The 17523-nt window shown below is 41.5% G+C and overlaps 1 protein-coding gene across 3 annotated transcripts in view; it reads left to right on the top strand.

The window, feature by feature from the left end:
• phf2 (PHD finger protein 2) overlaps positions 1 to 17523 on the top strand; it is a 154660-nt gene that overhangs the window by 74066 nt on the left and 63071 nt on the right. For all 3 annotated transcript variants that reach the window (XM_043708015.2, XM_087994274.1, XM_043708017.2), the window contains 3 exons: positions 584 to 770; positions 1487 to 1649; positions 2958 to 3045. In XM_043708015.2, coding sequence (XP_043563950.1) covers positions 584 to 770; positions 1487 to 1649; positions 2958 to 3045 — 438 coding nt within the window. The remainder of the gene's footprint in view (positions 1 to 583; positions 771 to 1486; positions 1650 to 2957; positions 3046 to 17523) is intronic.

The raw sequence follows: 17523 nt of genomic DNA, 5'->3' as shown, positions 1-17523 counted from the left end.
GCCATTCTATTATTCTATCTAGATATTCAAATGTTATGATGGGTCAACATCAAACCATCATATCCTTAATTGCTTTAGTGAATTAACTTAGTGCAGACCACAAGATCACAGTTCAATTACAATCTGCTTCAGATGTGTCATAACATGTCTGAACAGGTTGATTTAAAAAAATCCTCTTAGGATTCTTTTGGTGCATTAGTAGTGTCCTAGCCTCAGGGCTAGAAGGTCTGGGTTCAAGTTTCACTTGTCCCAGAAATATGTCATACTATGTCCAAATAGGTTGATTTAAAATGCTTTTCATTAATAATTGTGTTAGAGACGTCTCAAACATGGAATAATGTTCTTTTAATGTAGAAGTGACAAAAATTAAGGAGTGAACACAAATCGAATAACATTTAGTTAAGGCATTAGTTTAAGTTTTAATAGTTCAGTGTTATTATAGCTCAAAATACATCAGACACAATGCTTATCTAGCTAAGGAACAAAAGAGTAATAGTGAGAGTTTAAAAATCAAAAGTTCTTACTCAAAAATGGATTTTAATAAGAACTCAGCATTGCGTTCCTATATTGTTCTTTTTTGCAGAATGTCGAGTTTGGTTGAAGCTCCTGAAGTTGTCAAGAAATTGTCCTGGGTCGATAATTTATGGCACAATGATTCACTTTTTGAAAAGCCAAAAGTTACAAAATATTGCCAAATTGGCGTGAAGGACAGCTACACAGACTTTCACATAGGCTCTGGGGGCTCTTCTGCTTGGTACCATCTTCTACGTGTAAGTTGAAGATGAATTTTTGAACAAGGGAAATACCTTCTTTACAAGTGGAACTGTATAACATTATAATAAGCATTGTAAAGCAGTACATTAGAGTAATAAATAAAACTTGTGAAGCACAGAGTATCTCTGAGAACACATGCAATTCTTACATAGTTGCTTCTAATAGTCTTCGAAAAGCTTTAAAAAAAATCACTTTCAGATGCATTATGTTGTGTGGGAGGGAGTAAAATAACTCTCGATTAGTATTTTTCTATAAGCTAAGAACACACCTCTAACTCCATTCCAAACAAGCTCAAAACAACCTTCTGGAGTCAGAGACTGATCCTCATTATGTTGGGGGACTTAAAGTAAGTAAAGGTCAGAAAAACGTGGAACTAAAAAGCTTAATTTTCTATTCAATTAAGTCAATTGGTCAAGCCTTATGCTGTCAGCTCCTTTTCCTTTTAAATTCAGTTTACTTTCAACAGGCTTTCTCCTTTTTTAAATCATTGAGTCCTGCCTGTTTAACCACATCTTCAGACCTCTCCACTCATGTTTTGTTTCATCATTGTTTGGTATTCTGTGGTTGTCTCTGTAAGTATGCTTTGGATATTTTGTTGCTTTAAAGATGTTAAAAATGAACCATTACTGAAAATTATGTAGCACAAAATTCATTTGCAATCTGGCAAAAGGAATACGTTTAGCATTAAGTATGCTATATTTTGTCTCCGCAGGGAGAGAAAATTTTTTATCTGATTAAGTCGACCTCTGCAAACCTTGCTTTGTATGAAAGATGGAGTTCATCGTCGAATCAGAGTGAAATGTTTTTTGCAGATCAGGTGGACAAGTGCTACAAGTGCACCCTGAAACAAGGACAGAGCCTGTTTATCCCATCAGGTATAGTTTCACCACAGAAATTTCATCTTTGGAAATTGTGCACTTAGGTGGGAAATTGGGAAGAATCCAAAAAAATGTATATCATATTAATTACCATGATATGCTTTAATCATATTTATGCCTTTATATTGTTTGAAAATTTTGCAAGGTTAAAAGATTAATACCTTTCTACAAGACGTGTACCATATTGAAGTTTCATTAATGCTGTATTAGTCAGATTGTTGAGGGAATAATTAATAAATGATATATCTGTTAACTTGGAAAGCAGATATGCACCTCATGCACGAAGCAGTAATTCAAAAGAATTAAAAACTGCTTGGATATATAATATGTTAATATAATAATCTGTTACAGTTAAAGAATGCATGTTGCTTATTTAGCTACAGACATACAGTGGAAACTGTTATAACCCAGATGTTGGGGCCTAAAATATGAAATTTGGTTTGAGTTTGATGATGTTAATAATAAAAGTTTTCTTTTATTCAAAATAAGCAAAGTCAAACTGTAAGTAAACATTTACTTGTTTTAAAAGTTATGAGAACATCCCCCTGCCACACTGTAAGTGAATTTATAGTATATTGAGATCCATGTCTTAATGGGTCTGCACTTTATATCGATAAAATATAAATAAGTCTTAAAAGCATGTATCAGGAATCTTTAGACAAATGTTTAATGCTACATGATCAAGAATGCATTTTGATACAAATCTGCATTAGATAGAGCATATCCCAACAAGAGTGACTGGACAGCAGGTTAATGTAGGGGTGGATTTTCTGTTATTCATTTATTGTGTTTAAAGGTAAATTAAGAGGGTTGTATTCATTGTTTATATGTTAGCTTCTAAAAGTTAGTTTCTGTCTTATTTGTTTTACAGTTTTAATTGAATATTAATTGTGTTCAATGATACATTGGTGGTGGGTATTAACTGGAATTTCACTTGAGCACATAAAACAGACACTTGTTGAAACTGTGGTGTGTTTGATATTGAAGCAATTTTTGTAATATTTAATTCTGAAAACAAATAAAGGACTGAGTAAAGATTGGCTCTTATACTGTCCTTCACCAAGTGACTGTCCTGAATATAAGATACAACTACATGTGCCAAAAGGCTTTGTGGAGATGCTGCAGCTGTTGAATGTATAATGTGATTTGTACTTCTTGCAAAGAGAATGTTTTTCATTCATATGAAAGAAATAACATTTGAAAAATTCCTGTTCGTGGAAATTATATCTGATATCCAGACCAACACAAGACAACTTCATATCTTCTGATTAAAATGGTAACAAGTATGTATTATTCTATTAATAGGCTGGATTTATGCAACTTTGACTCCAGTGGACTGCTTGGCTTTTGGTGGACACTTCTTGCACAGTCTGAATATTGAAATGCAGTTGAGGTATGCTATGTTTCAGTGTGACAATTGTAAAACTACCATGTAAGAAAACAGTTGCTTTCTGTGAAAGAGATCTGAATATCTGTGCTTGGTTAATTGATAGCTGAATTTATCTAAATGTGCACTTATAAAAAAGAAAACAAGATTATTGTTTCAGTTCCTCAAAGAAAAATGCATTGATTCATGATTAAATGTTGTTAGTTTAGGGAAATTTGATTTATGTGTTAGTAGTTACTTCCTTGCGAAAATACTCTGCCCAGCAACAAAATTCCAATCCATGCCTTTCTCGCATTCCTCATCTGCATGCTGCCTTGATGATACCTGCAGCCATTCAATTTGCTTCTGTATCTATGCTAACAGTATCCAGTTCCAGTTCTCCACTATCATACAGATTCCATGGTACTTAACTACTATCATAAGCTGTTGTGTTTTTTCTGACATCAATTCAGGAATAATCTGAATTTTCTTTTACTTAACGCTTCCCGCACCTCTGCCCTTGAACCCCACCCCTCCAATTGCAACAAGGACAGACACCTTCCTGGTCCTCACCTTCCACCCCACCAACCTCCGGATGTAACACATCATCCTCCGCCATCTCCACCACCTATAAACAGACCCCACCACCAGAGATATATTTCCCTTCCCACCCCTATCTGTGTTCCACAGACAATTTCCTCCACGATTCCCTTGTTAGGTCCATGCCCCCACCAACCTACCGTCCACTCCCGGCTCCTTCCCTTACCACCACAAGAGGTGTAAAACCTGCGCCCACACTTCCTCCCCTCACCTCCGTCCAAGGCCCCAACGGATCTTTCCACATCTGACAGAGGTTTTCCTGCAACTCCACACATGTCATTTGCTGTGTCCATTGCTCTCAATGTTGTGTCCTTTTCATTAGGAAGACAGGATGCCAAACATATCAGAAAACATCTCTGGGACACATGCACTAAATAACCCCACTGCCCCGTGGCTGAACACTTTAACTCCCCCTCCCATTCCACCAAGGACATAGAGGTCCTGGGTGTCCTGAACTGCCAAATTCCAGCCACCTGACGCCTGGAGGAAGAACGCTTCATCTTCTGCCTTGGCACCCTCCAACCATACAGGATCAATGTCGATTTCACCAGTTTCCTCATCTCCCATCCCCCAACCTTATCCCAGATCCAACCCTCCAATTCGGCACCACTCTCTTGAACTGTCCTACTTGTCCATCTTCCTTCCCACCTATCCACTCCATCCTCCACTCTGACCTATCACCATCACCCCTCACCTTCATCTACCTATTGCATTCTCAACTACATTTCCCCCAGCCCCACCCCCCTCCCATTATCTTTCAGCCTTCCCCCAACATGTGCATGCGCGCGCATACACACACACACATTCCTGATGAAGAGCTTATGCTCGAAATGTCAACTCACCTACTCCTTGAATGCTGCCTGACCGGCTGTGCATTTCCAGCACCACACCTTTTGACTCTGATCTCCTGCATCTGCAGTCTTCACTTTCTCCTTTAACATCAGCAAAACAATCATTCTTAATCCATTCCAACTAAATACTCACCATTTTTATTCCTGATTTGAGTCCTCTAATTAACCCTTTGCATAAGCTGAACAGGAGATTGTATAATCTTGGTGTCCTATTTAATTAAAAGTTTAATTAGAAACCTTAAGTCATGTGAATCACTAAGATTAACTATTTCTGTTTCTATGCTGTTACCTCAATCCCAGCAATACCAAAATTCTTATCCATGCTTTTTCAGTGACCATGATTGATTTTGTTTTCTTCCAGTGCTCTGCTTGATGTCATCTGTACCATTGTCTGCTTTTATAGAGTCATACAGCACGGAAACAGACCCTTCAGTCCAACCAGTCCACACCTACCATAATCCCAAACTAAACTAGCCACAGCAGTCTGCTCCTGGCCCATATTCCTCCAAACCTTTCCAAATTACACCATAGCAAACCTTTCCTATTCATGTACTTATTCAAATGTCTTTTAAGTATTGTAATTGTTCCCACATTCACCACTTCCTCAGGAAGTTCATTCCATATGTGAACCACCTTCTGTGTAAAACATTCGACCCTCATGTCTTTTTCTGCCAGAGGCTTTCTGTGTGCAGATTCAGGGGAGATCAACTAGTACTGTATTTAAATCTTTAGATCTGTACATACTTCCTGTTTATAAAACACTGTACCTTTTTTCTAAATCTTGCTTCTGATTGTCAGCCTTTTTATATGATATTTTTTCTCAACTTTTTTGGTCCATTTTGAATTGCTATGTTCACATTGGTGTTGGAAATTATAGATATAAACATTTGGTATTTAGTTGTACATTTTGTTTAAAGGACATAAGGGTTTCTCAGCTTTAGCTGCTTCATATGGTAATTCCGTTCCTCTGAAGTGGGGATGCTTGCTAATAGTTGTACAGTATTCAGTACCCTTCACAAACCCTCAGATACTGAGGCTTTCTTTGTCCTGGACAATGTTCAGGCTTGGTGAAACCTATAACATACATGCAAGCACAAGGTCAATATCTTCCCATTGCGTTCAATGGCCTTATCATCTCTGAATCTCTCACCACCAATATTCTGGGTTACTACTGACCAGAAACTTAAATAGACTATCAGTATAAATACTGTGGCTACAAGAGCAAATCTGAAGCTCTAAATTTTGTAGTAGTTAACTAGTCTCTCGAACTCCAAAAGTTTGTACATAATTGACAAAGCATAAATCAGAAATTTGAAACAATTCACCCCACTTTCTTGGAACAGTGCAGCTTGCAAACATCATTGAAGAAGTTTGATACCATCCATAATTTTTGATGCCTGCTGCACTAACATCCCCTCCACCGTCACTCTGCCACCAGTGAACAGTAACAGTGTGTCCCATGTATAAATTACATCATAGCAACTTGTAAAGCTTCTTCGACAGCATTTTCCAAATCTGAAGCTTCTATTACCTCGAAAGCACTGGCTTAATTCCTCTCAAGTTGCACAGTATCCAAATTTGGAAAGTATTGACATTCTTTCATTGCTGCTGGGACAAAAACCTGGTATTCCCTAAAGGTATTTAAGACCTACCATCACCACATGGACTGCAGCGGTTCACAAAGGTGATCATCTTCACCTCAAGAGCAGTTAGTGCTGAGCAATAAATCTGGCCTTGCCTGCAGCATTGCATCACATGAACAATTAAATAAACATGTTGCTTTTCTACCTTTTCCTAACAACGTTATTAAAAGTGCTTTTTGAAGATTCTTTGCCTGCTAATTTGTTTTATGTATCTGAAATTTATTTTGTCCATAGAGTTTAAACAAGATTTTATTTTAGAAAATTTAGATATAAAACTAATGAGATCAAGATGAGTATTCATGGGTTCACCAGTCCTGTTAAAATCTGCTCACAAGTCATGGCTCATTTGAAAAATGAAACTTTATTGCTGGAACAGCACAGCAGGTCAGGCAGCATCCAGGGAACAGGAGATTCGACGTTTCGGGCACAGGCCCTTCTTCAGGCCTGTGCCCGAAACGTCGAATCTCCTGTTCCCTGGATGCTGCCTGACCTGCTGTGCTGTTCCAGCAATAAAGTTTCAACTTTGATCTCCAGCATCTGCAGACCTCACTTTCTCCTCATTTGAAAAATGCATTTCATGAAATGCCATACTATGTGAAAAAGAACTGTGCCCTTCATGTGCATTTCCTGTGCACAGTCTTCACATTTTATTATATAACCAGATCATACATAATGCACTGTAATGGAAATTAACTATGTAAAGAGCCCTTGAAAATCTAGTAATTGCAGATTGTGGGCACTGAGTGGTTAAATTGTTTGTTTATTGAGAGGCATGATTTCATTGACTGTAGACAATGCTGTTGACTATTTACTGATGTGTATTAAGCATCAAATTTTGTTTTAAAATCAAATATGATTGAAATTCTTCAATATGAGGGAGCGAGTTGTGAGATAGGTATATCACAGCACTATTTATATTTAAAGGCATCGTACGTTCTTGCCCATCCCTCAATAAAATTTGTGAGAAGATTTGTTGCTCGGGTGCTCGTTGTTGTGGTTCTGTTCGCCGAGCTGGGAATTTGTGTTGCAGACGTTTCGTTTCCTGTCTAGGTGACATCCTCAGTGCTTGGGAGCCTTCTGTGAAGCGCTCCTGTGTTGTTTCCTCCGGCATTTATAGTGGTTTGTCTCTGCCGCTTCCGGTTGCCAGTTCCAGCTGTCCACTGCAATGGCCGGTATATTGGGTCCAGGTCGATGTGTTTGTTGATAGGATCTGTGGATGAGTGCCATGCCTCTAGGAATTCCCTGGCTGTTCTCTGTTTGGCTTGTCCTATAATAGCAGTGTTGTCCCATCGAACTCATGTTGCTTGTCATCTGTGTGTGGCTACTAAGGATAGCTGGTCGTGTCGTTTCGTGGCTAGTTGGTGTTCATGGATACGGATCGGTAGCTGTCTTCCTGTTTGTCCTATGTAGTGTTTTGTGCAGTCCTTGCATGGGATTTTGTACACTACGTTGGTTTTGCTCATGCTGGGTATCGGGTCCTTTGTCCTGGTGAGTTGTTGTCTGAGAGTGACTGTTGGTTTGTGTGCTGTTATGAGTCCTAGTGGTCATAGTAGTCTGGCTGTCAGTTCAGAAGACACACACAAAAGAAGTTGCATCAAGACGCTGTTCAAAAGGGCCACACACCGCAGCACACCTGAACTGCAAAAAGAGGAAGAAGAACACCTCTACAAGGTATTCGCCAAAAATGGATACCCCCGCAATTTCATCACCAGATGCCTAAGGAAAAGACAATGGAATGAGGACATGCCACAACCCAAAGGACTAGCCATGTTACCATACATCAAGAACATTTCTGAACTGACAGCCAGACTACTGTGACCACTAGGACTCATAACAGCACACAAACCAACAGCCACTCTCAGACAACAACTCACCAGGACAAAGGACCCGATACCCAGCATGAGCAAAACCAACGTAGTGTACAAAATCCCATGCAAGGACTGCATAAAGCACTACATAGGATAAACAGGAAGACAGCTAATGATCCCTTTCCATGAACACCAACTAGCCACGAAACGACACGACCAACTATCCTTAGTAGCCACAAACACAGATGACAGGATTACAGAGAGTTAGGTAGAAATTTAAAAAGGAGGTCCTCAAGGGTAGTAATATCTGGATTACTCCCAGTGCTACGAGCTAGTGAGGGCAGGAATAGGAGGATAGAGCAGATGAATGCATGGCTGAGGAGCTAGTGTATGGGAGAAGGATTCACATTTTTGGATCATTGGAATCTCTTTTGGGGTAGAAGTGACTTGTACAAGAAGGACGGATTGCACCTAAATTGGAAGGGGAATAATATACTGGCAGGGAAATTTGCTAGAACTGCTTGGGAGGATTTAAACTAGTAAGGTGGGGGGGTGGGACCCAGGGAGATAGTGAGGAAAGAAATCGATCTGAGACGGGTACAGCTGAGAACAGAAGTGAGTCAAACAGTCAGGGTAGGTTGGGACAAGGTAGGACTAATAAATTAAACTGCATTTATTTCAATGCAAGGGGCCGAACAGGGAAGGCAGATGAACTCAGGGCATGGTTAGGAACGTGGGACTGGGATATCATAGCAATTACAGAAACATGGCTCAGGGATGGGCAAGACTGGCAGCTTAATGTTCCAGGATACAAATGCTACAGGAAGGATAGAAAGGGAGGCAAAAGAGGAGGGGTGTGTGGCATTTTTGATAAGGGATAGCATTACAGCTGTGCTAAGGGAGGATATTCCCGGAAGTACATCCAGGGAAGTTATTTGGGTGGAACTGGGAAATAAGAAAGGGATGGTCACCTTATTTGGATTGTATTATAGACCCCCCAATAGTCAGAGGGAAATTGAGAAACAAACTTGTAAGGAGATCTCAGCTATCTGTAAGAAAAATAGGGTGGTTATTACAGGGGATTTTAACTTTCCAAACATAGACTGGGACTGTCATAGTGTTAAAGGTTTAGATGGAGAGGTATTTGTTAAGTGTGTACAAGACAATGTTCTGATTCAGTATGTGGATATACCTACTAGAGAAGGTGCAAACCTTGACCTACTCTTGGGAAATAAGGCAGGGCAGGTGACTGAGGTGTCAGTGGGGGAGCACTTTGGGGCCAGCGCCCATAATTCTGTTTGTTTTAAAATAGTGATGGAAAAGGATAGACCAGATCTAAAAGTTGAAGTTCTAAATTGGAGAAAAGCCAATTTTGACGGTGTTAGACAAGAACATTCGAAAGCTGATTGGAGGCAGATGTTCACAGGTAAAGGGACGGCTGGAAAATGGGAAGCCTTCAGAAATAAGATAACAAGAATCCAGACAAAGTATATTCCTGTCAGGGTGAAAGGGAAGGCTGGTAGGTATAGGGATTGCTGGGTGACTAAAGAAATTGAGGGTTTGGTTAAGAAAAAGAAGGAAGCATATGTCAGGTACAGACAGGATGCATTGAGTGAATCCTTAGAAGGGTATAAAGAAAGTAGGAGTATACTTAAGAGGGAAATAAGGAGGGCAAAAGGGGGTCATGAGATAGCTTTGGCAAATAGAATTAAGGAGAATCCAAAGGGGTTTTACAAATATATTAAGGACAAAAGGACAACTTGGGAGAGAATAGGGCCCCTCAAAGATCTGCAAGGCGGCCTTTGTGTGGAGCCACAGAAAATGGGGGAGATACTAAATGAATATTTTGCATCAGTATTTACTGTGGATAAGGATATGGAAGATATAGACTGTAGGGAAATAGATGGTGACATCTTTCAAAATGTCCACTTCCACAGAGGAGGAAGTGCTGGATGTCTTGAAACGGTTAAAGGTGGATAAATCCCCAGGGCCTGATCAGGTGTACCCGAGAACTCTGGGAAGCTAGAGAAGTGATTGCTGGGCCTCTTGCTGAGATATTTGTATCATCGATAGTCACAGGTGAGGTGCCGGAAGACTGGAGGTTGGCAAACGTGGTGCCACTGTTTAAGAAGGGCGGTAAAGACAAGCCAGGGAACTATAGAACGGTGAGCCTGACCTCGGCGGTAAGCAAGTTATTGGAGGGAATCCTGAGGGACAGGATGTGCATGTATTTGGAAAGGCAAGGACTGATTCGGGTTAGTCAACATGGCTTTGTGCGTGGGAAATCATGTCTCACAAACTTGATTGAGTTTTTTGAAGAAGTAACAAAGAAGATTGATGTGGGCAGAGCAGTACATGTGATCTATATGGACTTCATTAAGGCATTCGACAAGGTTCCTCATGGGAGACTGATTAGCAAGCTTAGATCTCATGGAATATAGTGATAACTAGCCATTTGGATACAGAACTGGCTCAAAGGTAGAAGGCAGAGGGTGGCGGTGGAGGGTTGTTTTTCAGAGTGGAGGCCTGTGACCAGTGGAGTGCCACAAGGATCAGTGCTGGGCCCTCTACTTTTTGTCATTTACGTAAATGATTTGGATGCGAGCATAGGAGGTACAGTTAGTAAGTTTGCAGGTGACACTAAAATTGGAGGTGTAGTGGACAGCGAAGAGCGTTACCTCAGATTACAACAGGATCTTGACCAGATGGGCCAATGGACTGAGAAGTGGCAGATGGAGTTTAATTCAGATAACTGTGAGGTGCTGCATTTTGGGAAAGCAAATCTTAGCAGGACTTATACACTTAATGGTAAGGTCCTTGGGAGCTTGGAGTGCAGATTCATAGCCCCTTGAAAGTGGAGTTGCAGGTAGATAGGATAGTGAAGAAGGCGTTTGGTATGCTTTCCTTTATTGGTCAGCGTATTGAGTACAGGAGTTGGGAGGTCATGTTGCGGCTGTACAGGACATTGGTTAGGCCACTGTTGGAATATTGCATGCAATTCTGGTCTCCTTCGTATCGGAAAGATGTTGTGAAACTTGAAAGGGTTCAGAAAAGATTTACAAGGATGTTGCCAGGGTTGGAGGATCTGAGCTACAGGGAGAGACTGAACAGGCTGGGACTGTTTTCCCTGGAGCGTTGAAGGCTGAGGGGTGACCTTATAGAGGTTTACAAAATTATGAGGGGCATGGATAGGATAAATAGACAAAGTCTTTTCCCTGGGGTCGGGGAGTCCAGAACTCGAGGGCATAGGTTTAGCGTCAGAGGGGAAAGATATAAAAGAGACCTAAGGGGCACCTTTTTCACGCAGAGGGTGGTACGTGTATGGAATGAGCTGCCAGAGGATGTGGTGGAGGCTGGTACAATTGCAACATTTAAGAGGCATTTGGATAGGTTATGAATAGGAAGGTTATGGAAGGATATGGGCCGGGTGCTGGCAGGTGGGACTAGATTGAGTTGGGATATCTGGTCGGCATGGACGGGTTGGACCAAAGAGTCAGTTTCCATGCTGTACTTCTCTATGACTCTATGACAAGCAACATGAGTTCGACTGGGACAACACTATTATTATAGATCAAGCCAAACAGAGAACAGCCAGGGAATTCCTAGAGGCATGGCACTCATCCACAGATTCTATCAACAAACACATCGACCTGGACCCAATATTCTGGCCACTGCAGCGAACAGCTGGAACTGACAACTGGAAGCGGCAGAGACAAACCACTATAAATGTCGGAGGAAACAACACAGAAGCGCTTCACAGGAGGCTACCGCGCACTGTGGATGTCACCTAGACAGGGGACGAAACGTTTGCAACACAAATTCCCAGCTCGGCAAACAGATCCACAACTCAATAAAATCACAAACAGGTTGAAGATTGCTAGGACAGCACAAAATCTTAAGGCCCCACCTCCCTTTTGCAAACCTGCTGGCAGAAAAACATTAAATTCTCTGTTTAATATTTCATCCAAAAGTGCTCCTTCAATACTGTACTGGATTGTCAGCATAGATGTTGCTGCTCAAGCAGTTCAGTGGGACTTATGATCCTGCCGAAGAAGGGCTACCAACTGAGACATAACTACAAATAACAACTAGTTCAAATGAAAATTTTCTAAGTTTGGGGAAATACCAATAAGCCAGGATATTGCAGTCAGCAGGAAAGGAATGTGCTTATTGTAAAATAAGTTTACACAACCGACAGAATTTAACCAGATTTTTGAGTTGCAACTTGTGGTTCTTAGAGGGTACTGCACAGGAAATGATCTCTGCAAAGGACCTGTGGCATATGTGAGTTGGACAAACCATGATCTGTTTTCTCAATCAATCAGATTGGTTACTCCTCACTGAACAGGGCTTGATTTTCTTTTGTGTCGGGAGGAAATATGGATCAAGAATCCAAATGTGCTGGCTATGGTCATAGTGGTGTTATGAACTTATGAAATAAGGATATTTATTGACCATTTGGTCCCTTGAGCTTGTTCCACCGCTCATTAAGACCAATGTGGATCTTCTTGTGTTTTCCATATTCCCATCTACTTCTGATAACCTTTGATTTCCCCCGCTTATCAAGAATTTATCTACCTCTGTTCTAAAAATATTCAATGACCCCACTTCTTCCACCCACTGAGGCAGAGTGTTCCAAAGTTGCACAACCGTCTCAGAGTAAAATAAAATCTCTTCATCTCTCTTGAAAAATTAAACTTAATTTTTTTTTCTTAATTTTAAAACCGTGCCCCTTAATTCTAGAAAAAAACATTCTTTCAAATCCAATTTATCAAGGCTATTCTTGATCAGACTTCAGTCCAGCCTTACCTCCAGTGGAAACAAGTTGGACTTATCTGACCTATCATCAGAAGACAACCCACTCATTCCAGGTGTCAAATCTAGTAAATACCTTTTGAAGCAACTCTGACTCATTTCCATCCTTCCTTATTTAAGGACACAAAAACTGCACATAGTATTTGAGAGGTGTTCTGAATGCCGTGTGTGACTGTAGCATTGCAGTTTTACATGTATGCTCAACCCCTCTTAAAATAAAGCGTAGCATTCGATTACCCTTATTAATTACTTTTTGTGTTCCATGCGCTAGAGCATCTAAATCACTCTGTACCTCAGATTTCTGCATCATTCTCCATTTAAGTAATATTCTACTTCTTAATTTTTCCTGCCAAAATGAGAAACTTCAGTTTCCCACTTACACTCAGTTTGCCATATGTTTGCCTCCTCATTTAACCTTTTATATTCTTCTGCAAACTCCTTCACAATATAATTTCCTACTTACCTTTGTGTTGTTTGCAACTTTAGCTAACATGCCCTCCTTATCTAAGTTATTAATGTAAATTGTAAAAATAATTGAGTCCCCAGCACAGATCCTACAGGGCTCTACTTGTTACATCCTGCCTATTAGTCCAAGATCCAGATATGTACAGTATGATTTCTACCAGCCAACCAACCTTCTATCGGCGTTAATTCCTAAGTTATGAGTTTTTGCTTTCCACAATATCCTCTGAGTTGGCACCTTATCAAATGCCTTCTGGAGATACAAGTACAGTACATCTACCAGCTCATCTTTACCTATAGCATCTATTACTACTTCAAAGAAGTCTAATAAATTGGTTAAGTGTGATTTCCCATTCATGAAATCATGCTAACTGTTGCGAATTGCCTCTAATTTTTCTAAGTGCCCAGTAATAAACTCTGGAAAGATCAATGCTAGCACCTTTCTCATGACAGACTTCAAGCTAACTATACTTTTCTATTTATTGCCTCTCTCCCTTCTTGAACAAAACAGTTATATTTGCTATTTTCCAGGTGCTGGATGGAGCACTGGGTGCAAAGTCTTCCACCAGGAACCCGCAACCATTCATTGACTGAGAAAGAATGTACTTTTGGACATACTTTCTTGGAACTGAGCTGGGCCAAGTAGGTCAAATGGCAACGGGGGAAAATCTAAAAGGATGTGCTGTCCTGGTAATATGGGAAGAAAACCTGTCACTAGAACAATTTAAAATTGATAGGACAAAGGTTTTGGATAGACTGTTGGTACTTAGAGTTGACGAAGCACTGGGTGCAAATGAAATGCATCCAAGGATATTGAAGGAAGTGAGAGTGGATAGTTCAAGAGCACAGACCATAATCTTTCAGTTTTCCTTAGACTCAGGAGGGTGTCAGAGGATTGGAAATTAACAAACATTATGTCCCTTATTAAAACAAGGTTGGAAGGATGAATCCAGTAACTGCAAACTAGTCCAATGAACTGGTGAGGAATCTTTCAGAGGCAACTGTTTAGTGCAGAATTAGTAGTCACTGGAGCTGATTAGTAGCCAGCTTGGATTTCAAAAGAGGAAATTATGTTTTACTGAATTGCTGGAGTTTTTTTGAAGAGGTAATAGAAAGAGTGGACAAAGGTAATACTGTTGAACTGGTGTACATGGACATACGGAAGGCATTTAATACAGCACCACACAGCAGACTTGTGAGAGATCTATAGGTTAAATAATAAAAGATGTTGTGATTGTAACAAGGTCAGCCAGCTGGACGTCGTAGAATATGAAATAAAAACTGAAATAACTGTGGATGCTGTGAATCAGAAACAAAGGCAAAATTTGCTGGGAAAGCTCAGCAGGTCTGGCAATATCTGTGAAGAGAAATCAGTTAATGTTTCGGGTCCAGTGATCCTACCTCAGAACTGATGGTCGCTAGAAAAATGTTGGTTTATGTGCAGGAGATAGGGTCAAGGGAGGGGGTAAGGAGTAAACAATAGGTACGGATAGATCCCAACGAGAGAGAAGACTACTTGGACAGATAAAGGAGTGGTTAATGATTTGGCTGGGAGGGTGAACAGCTGTTAATGGAGACTGTTAGTGGCTATCAATAGGTAGTGTGTAATGGCAGTGGAGCATTCAAGGAGCAGGAATAATGTAGATTTTCCTGCTCCTTGTATGCTGCCTGACCTGCTGTGCTTTTCCAACACCACTTTAATCTAGACTCTGATTTCCAGCATCTGCAGTCCTAACTTTTGTATAGTTGATTTTAACCTTGCTGCAAATCCTCTTGCAAGGATGCCTACCTTGAAGAAGTTCTCCTCCTCTCTCTACAAGAATCTCAGTGAGTCTCTCTCTCACTGCAACCCCCAGGTCATCTCCTCTGCCCTGAAGCTCATCAACCATGTACTGAAAAAGACCCTCTACCACAACCACATCTGCTTCCTCAGTGCTTGCCTCCACAGCCAACTGATCCCACATGGACTCCGGACTACATTCAAACCAGCATAGTTAAGGGCTTTTGTCTGAAACGTTGATTTTCCTCTGCTTGGATGCTGCCTGACCTGTTCTGCTATTCCAGCACCACTCTAATCTTGACTCTGATTTCCAGCATCTGCAGTCCTCACTTTTGCCTAGTGTGTAATGGCAGACAGTAAGATAACAAGGCCTGGTGTGTGTGGTAAAGGGCTCGGACATGGAGGAGTTCAGGCCCTAAAATTATTGAATTCAATATTGAGTCCAGAGGGCTCCAGGGTCCCCAAGCGGAAAAGGAGGTGTTGATCTTCCAGTTTTGCACTGAGCTTCACTGGAGCACTGCAGCAAGCCTGAGCCAGAGATGTTGGCCAGGGAACATCCTTGACAACCTCTACCTTGACTCAGTCTTTTCTCACCAGTCCTGCCCCTGCCAACATACGTCCATGATTCCTCTGATACTTTACACCAGTTTTGCAATTTCTAGTTTGCACCCTCCAGCCGCCTCCTCTTTACCGTAGATGTGAAATCCATTTAAATGTCCATCCTCCACCAGGATGGAGTCAGGACTCTCCGCTTCTTCCTGGAGCAAAGACCCGAACTGTCCCCAGCCACCACCACCCTCCATCGCTTGGCTGAGCTCGTCCTCACCCTCAACAACTTTTCTTTAACTACTCTCATTTTCTTCAGGTCAGAGGGGTGGCCATGGGTACGCGCATGGGCCCCAGTTATGCCTGTCTCTTTGGAGAGTATGGAACATTCCTTGTTTCAGTTCTATTAGGCATCCACCCGCAACTGTTTCTCTGATATATTGATGATATTAGTGCTGCTTCCCTCTCAACTGGAATTGGAAAAGTTCATCAATTTCATTTCCAATTTTCTCTGCACCCTCCCTTTCACCTGGTCTGTCTCTGACTCCTCCCATCCCTTCTTCAACATCTCTATTTCCATTTCAGGGGAGAGATTGGCCACTAATATTCCCTATAAACCCACCAATTGCTGCAGCTACCTGGACTATACATCCTTGCACGCTGTTTCCTGTAAAGATTCCATTCCAATCTCTCAGTTCCTCTGTCTCTGTCGCATATGTTCCGATAAGGCCAATTTTGACAAGTGTCTCTGAAATGTCCACCTTCTTCTTCAACCGAAGACTCCCAGCACAGGGGCACTCATCCGGGTTCGAACCATCTCCCGCATTTCTGCCCTCACCCCCACTTTTCCCTCCTGCAAGTGATAGCATTCCCCTTATCCTTACCTATTATCCCACCAGTATCCTCAACCAGAAGATCATCAGCTGCCATTTCTACCATCTCTTGCAAGATGCAACCACCAGACATATATTCCCCTCCCCTCCCTTGTCCACCTTCTGCAGGGATTATTCCCTTCGGGACACCATAGTCCACTCTTCCTTCACTCCCAATACCACCCCCAGCCCCGCGGCAATTTCCCCTGCAACTGCCAATGGTGTAATGCCTGCCCAGTTACCTCTTCCCTCCTCAGTATCCAAGAACCTAAACATACCTTCCAGGTGAAGCAGCACTCTATCTGCACATTTCACAATATAGTCTCCTGCATTCACTGCTCACAATGTAGTCTCCTCTACATTGAGGAAATGAAACGTAGACTGGGTGACTGCTTTGCAGAACATCTGTGTTCTGCCTGCAAAAAAGACCCTGAGCTTCCAGTTGCCTGCCACTGTAACTACCCTGTTCCCTGGTCAATTTCTTTGTCTCAGGCTTACTGCGGTGTTCTAGCGAAGTTCAGCACAAGCTGAACGAATAACACCTCATTTTTCGCTTGGGGAGCCTGCAGCTAGCCCTCCGGATTCAATATTGAGTTCAGTAATTTTAGGACCTGAACTCCCCCATGTCCGAGCCCCCGACCGCACACACGCCAGACCTTGTTATCACATAGTCTGCCATTACACACTACCTATTGTTAACCACTAACAATCTCCATTAACAGCTATTCACCCATTCCAGCCAGATCGTTATCAAGTCCTTTGTCTAACCAACTAATCTTCTCTCTCTTTGGGCTCTATCCCTACCTACCATTTATTCCATACCTCCTCCCCAGATCCTATCTTCTGCATACAAACCAACATTTTCCTAGCTACCATCAGTTCTGAAGAAGGGTCACCGGACCCGAAAGGTTAAAGTTTGATTTCTCTTCGCAGATGTCGCCAGACCTGCCCAGCTTTACCAGCAACTTCTGTTTTTGTTATTGCATATAAATTTCCTGATAGGGCTGTTAATCTAATCCAATCAGGCTGACAATTAAAAAGGAGAGTGTCAGAGATACTGCTACTCTGATAATCTGAATAGGGCACTATTAAAATTAAGACTGTTAATGTGAAAATAAAGGGTGACTT

The sequence above is a fragment of the Chiloscyllium plagiosum genome, unplaced genomic scaffold (genome assembly GCF_037043375.1).
Source record: "Chiloscyllium plagiosum isolate Xiang-an unplaced genomic scaffold, Cpla_swu_hap1 HiC_scaffold_14, whole genome shotgun sequence".
Classification (NCBI taxonomy): Eukaryota; Metazoa; Chordata; class Chondrichthyes; order Orectolobiformes; family Hemiscylliidae; genus Chiloscyllium; species Chiloscyllium plagiosum.
The sequence above is the reverse complement of the archived record's forward strand: the minus strand, read 5'-3'. Positions and strand labels throughout refer to the sequence as shown.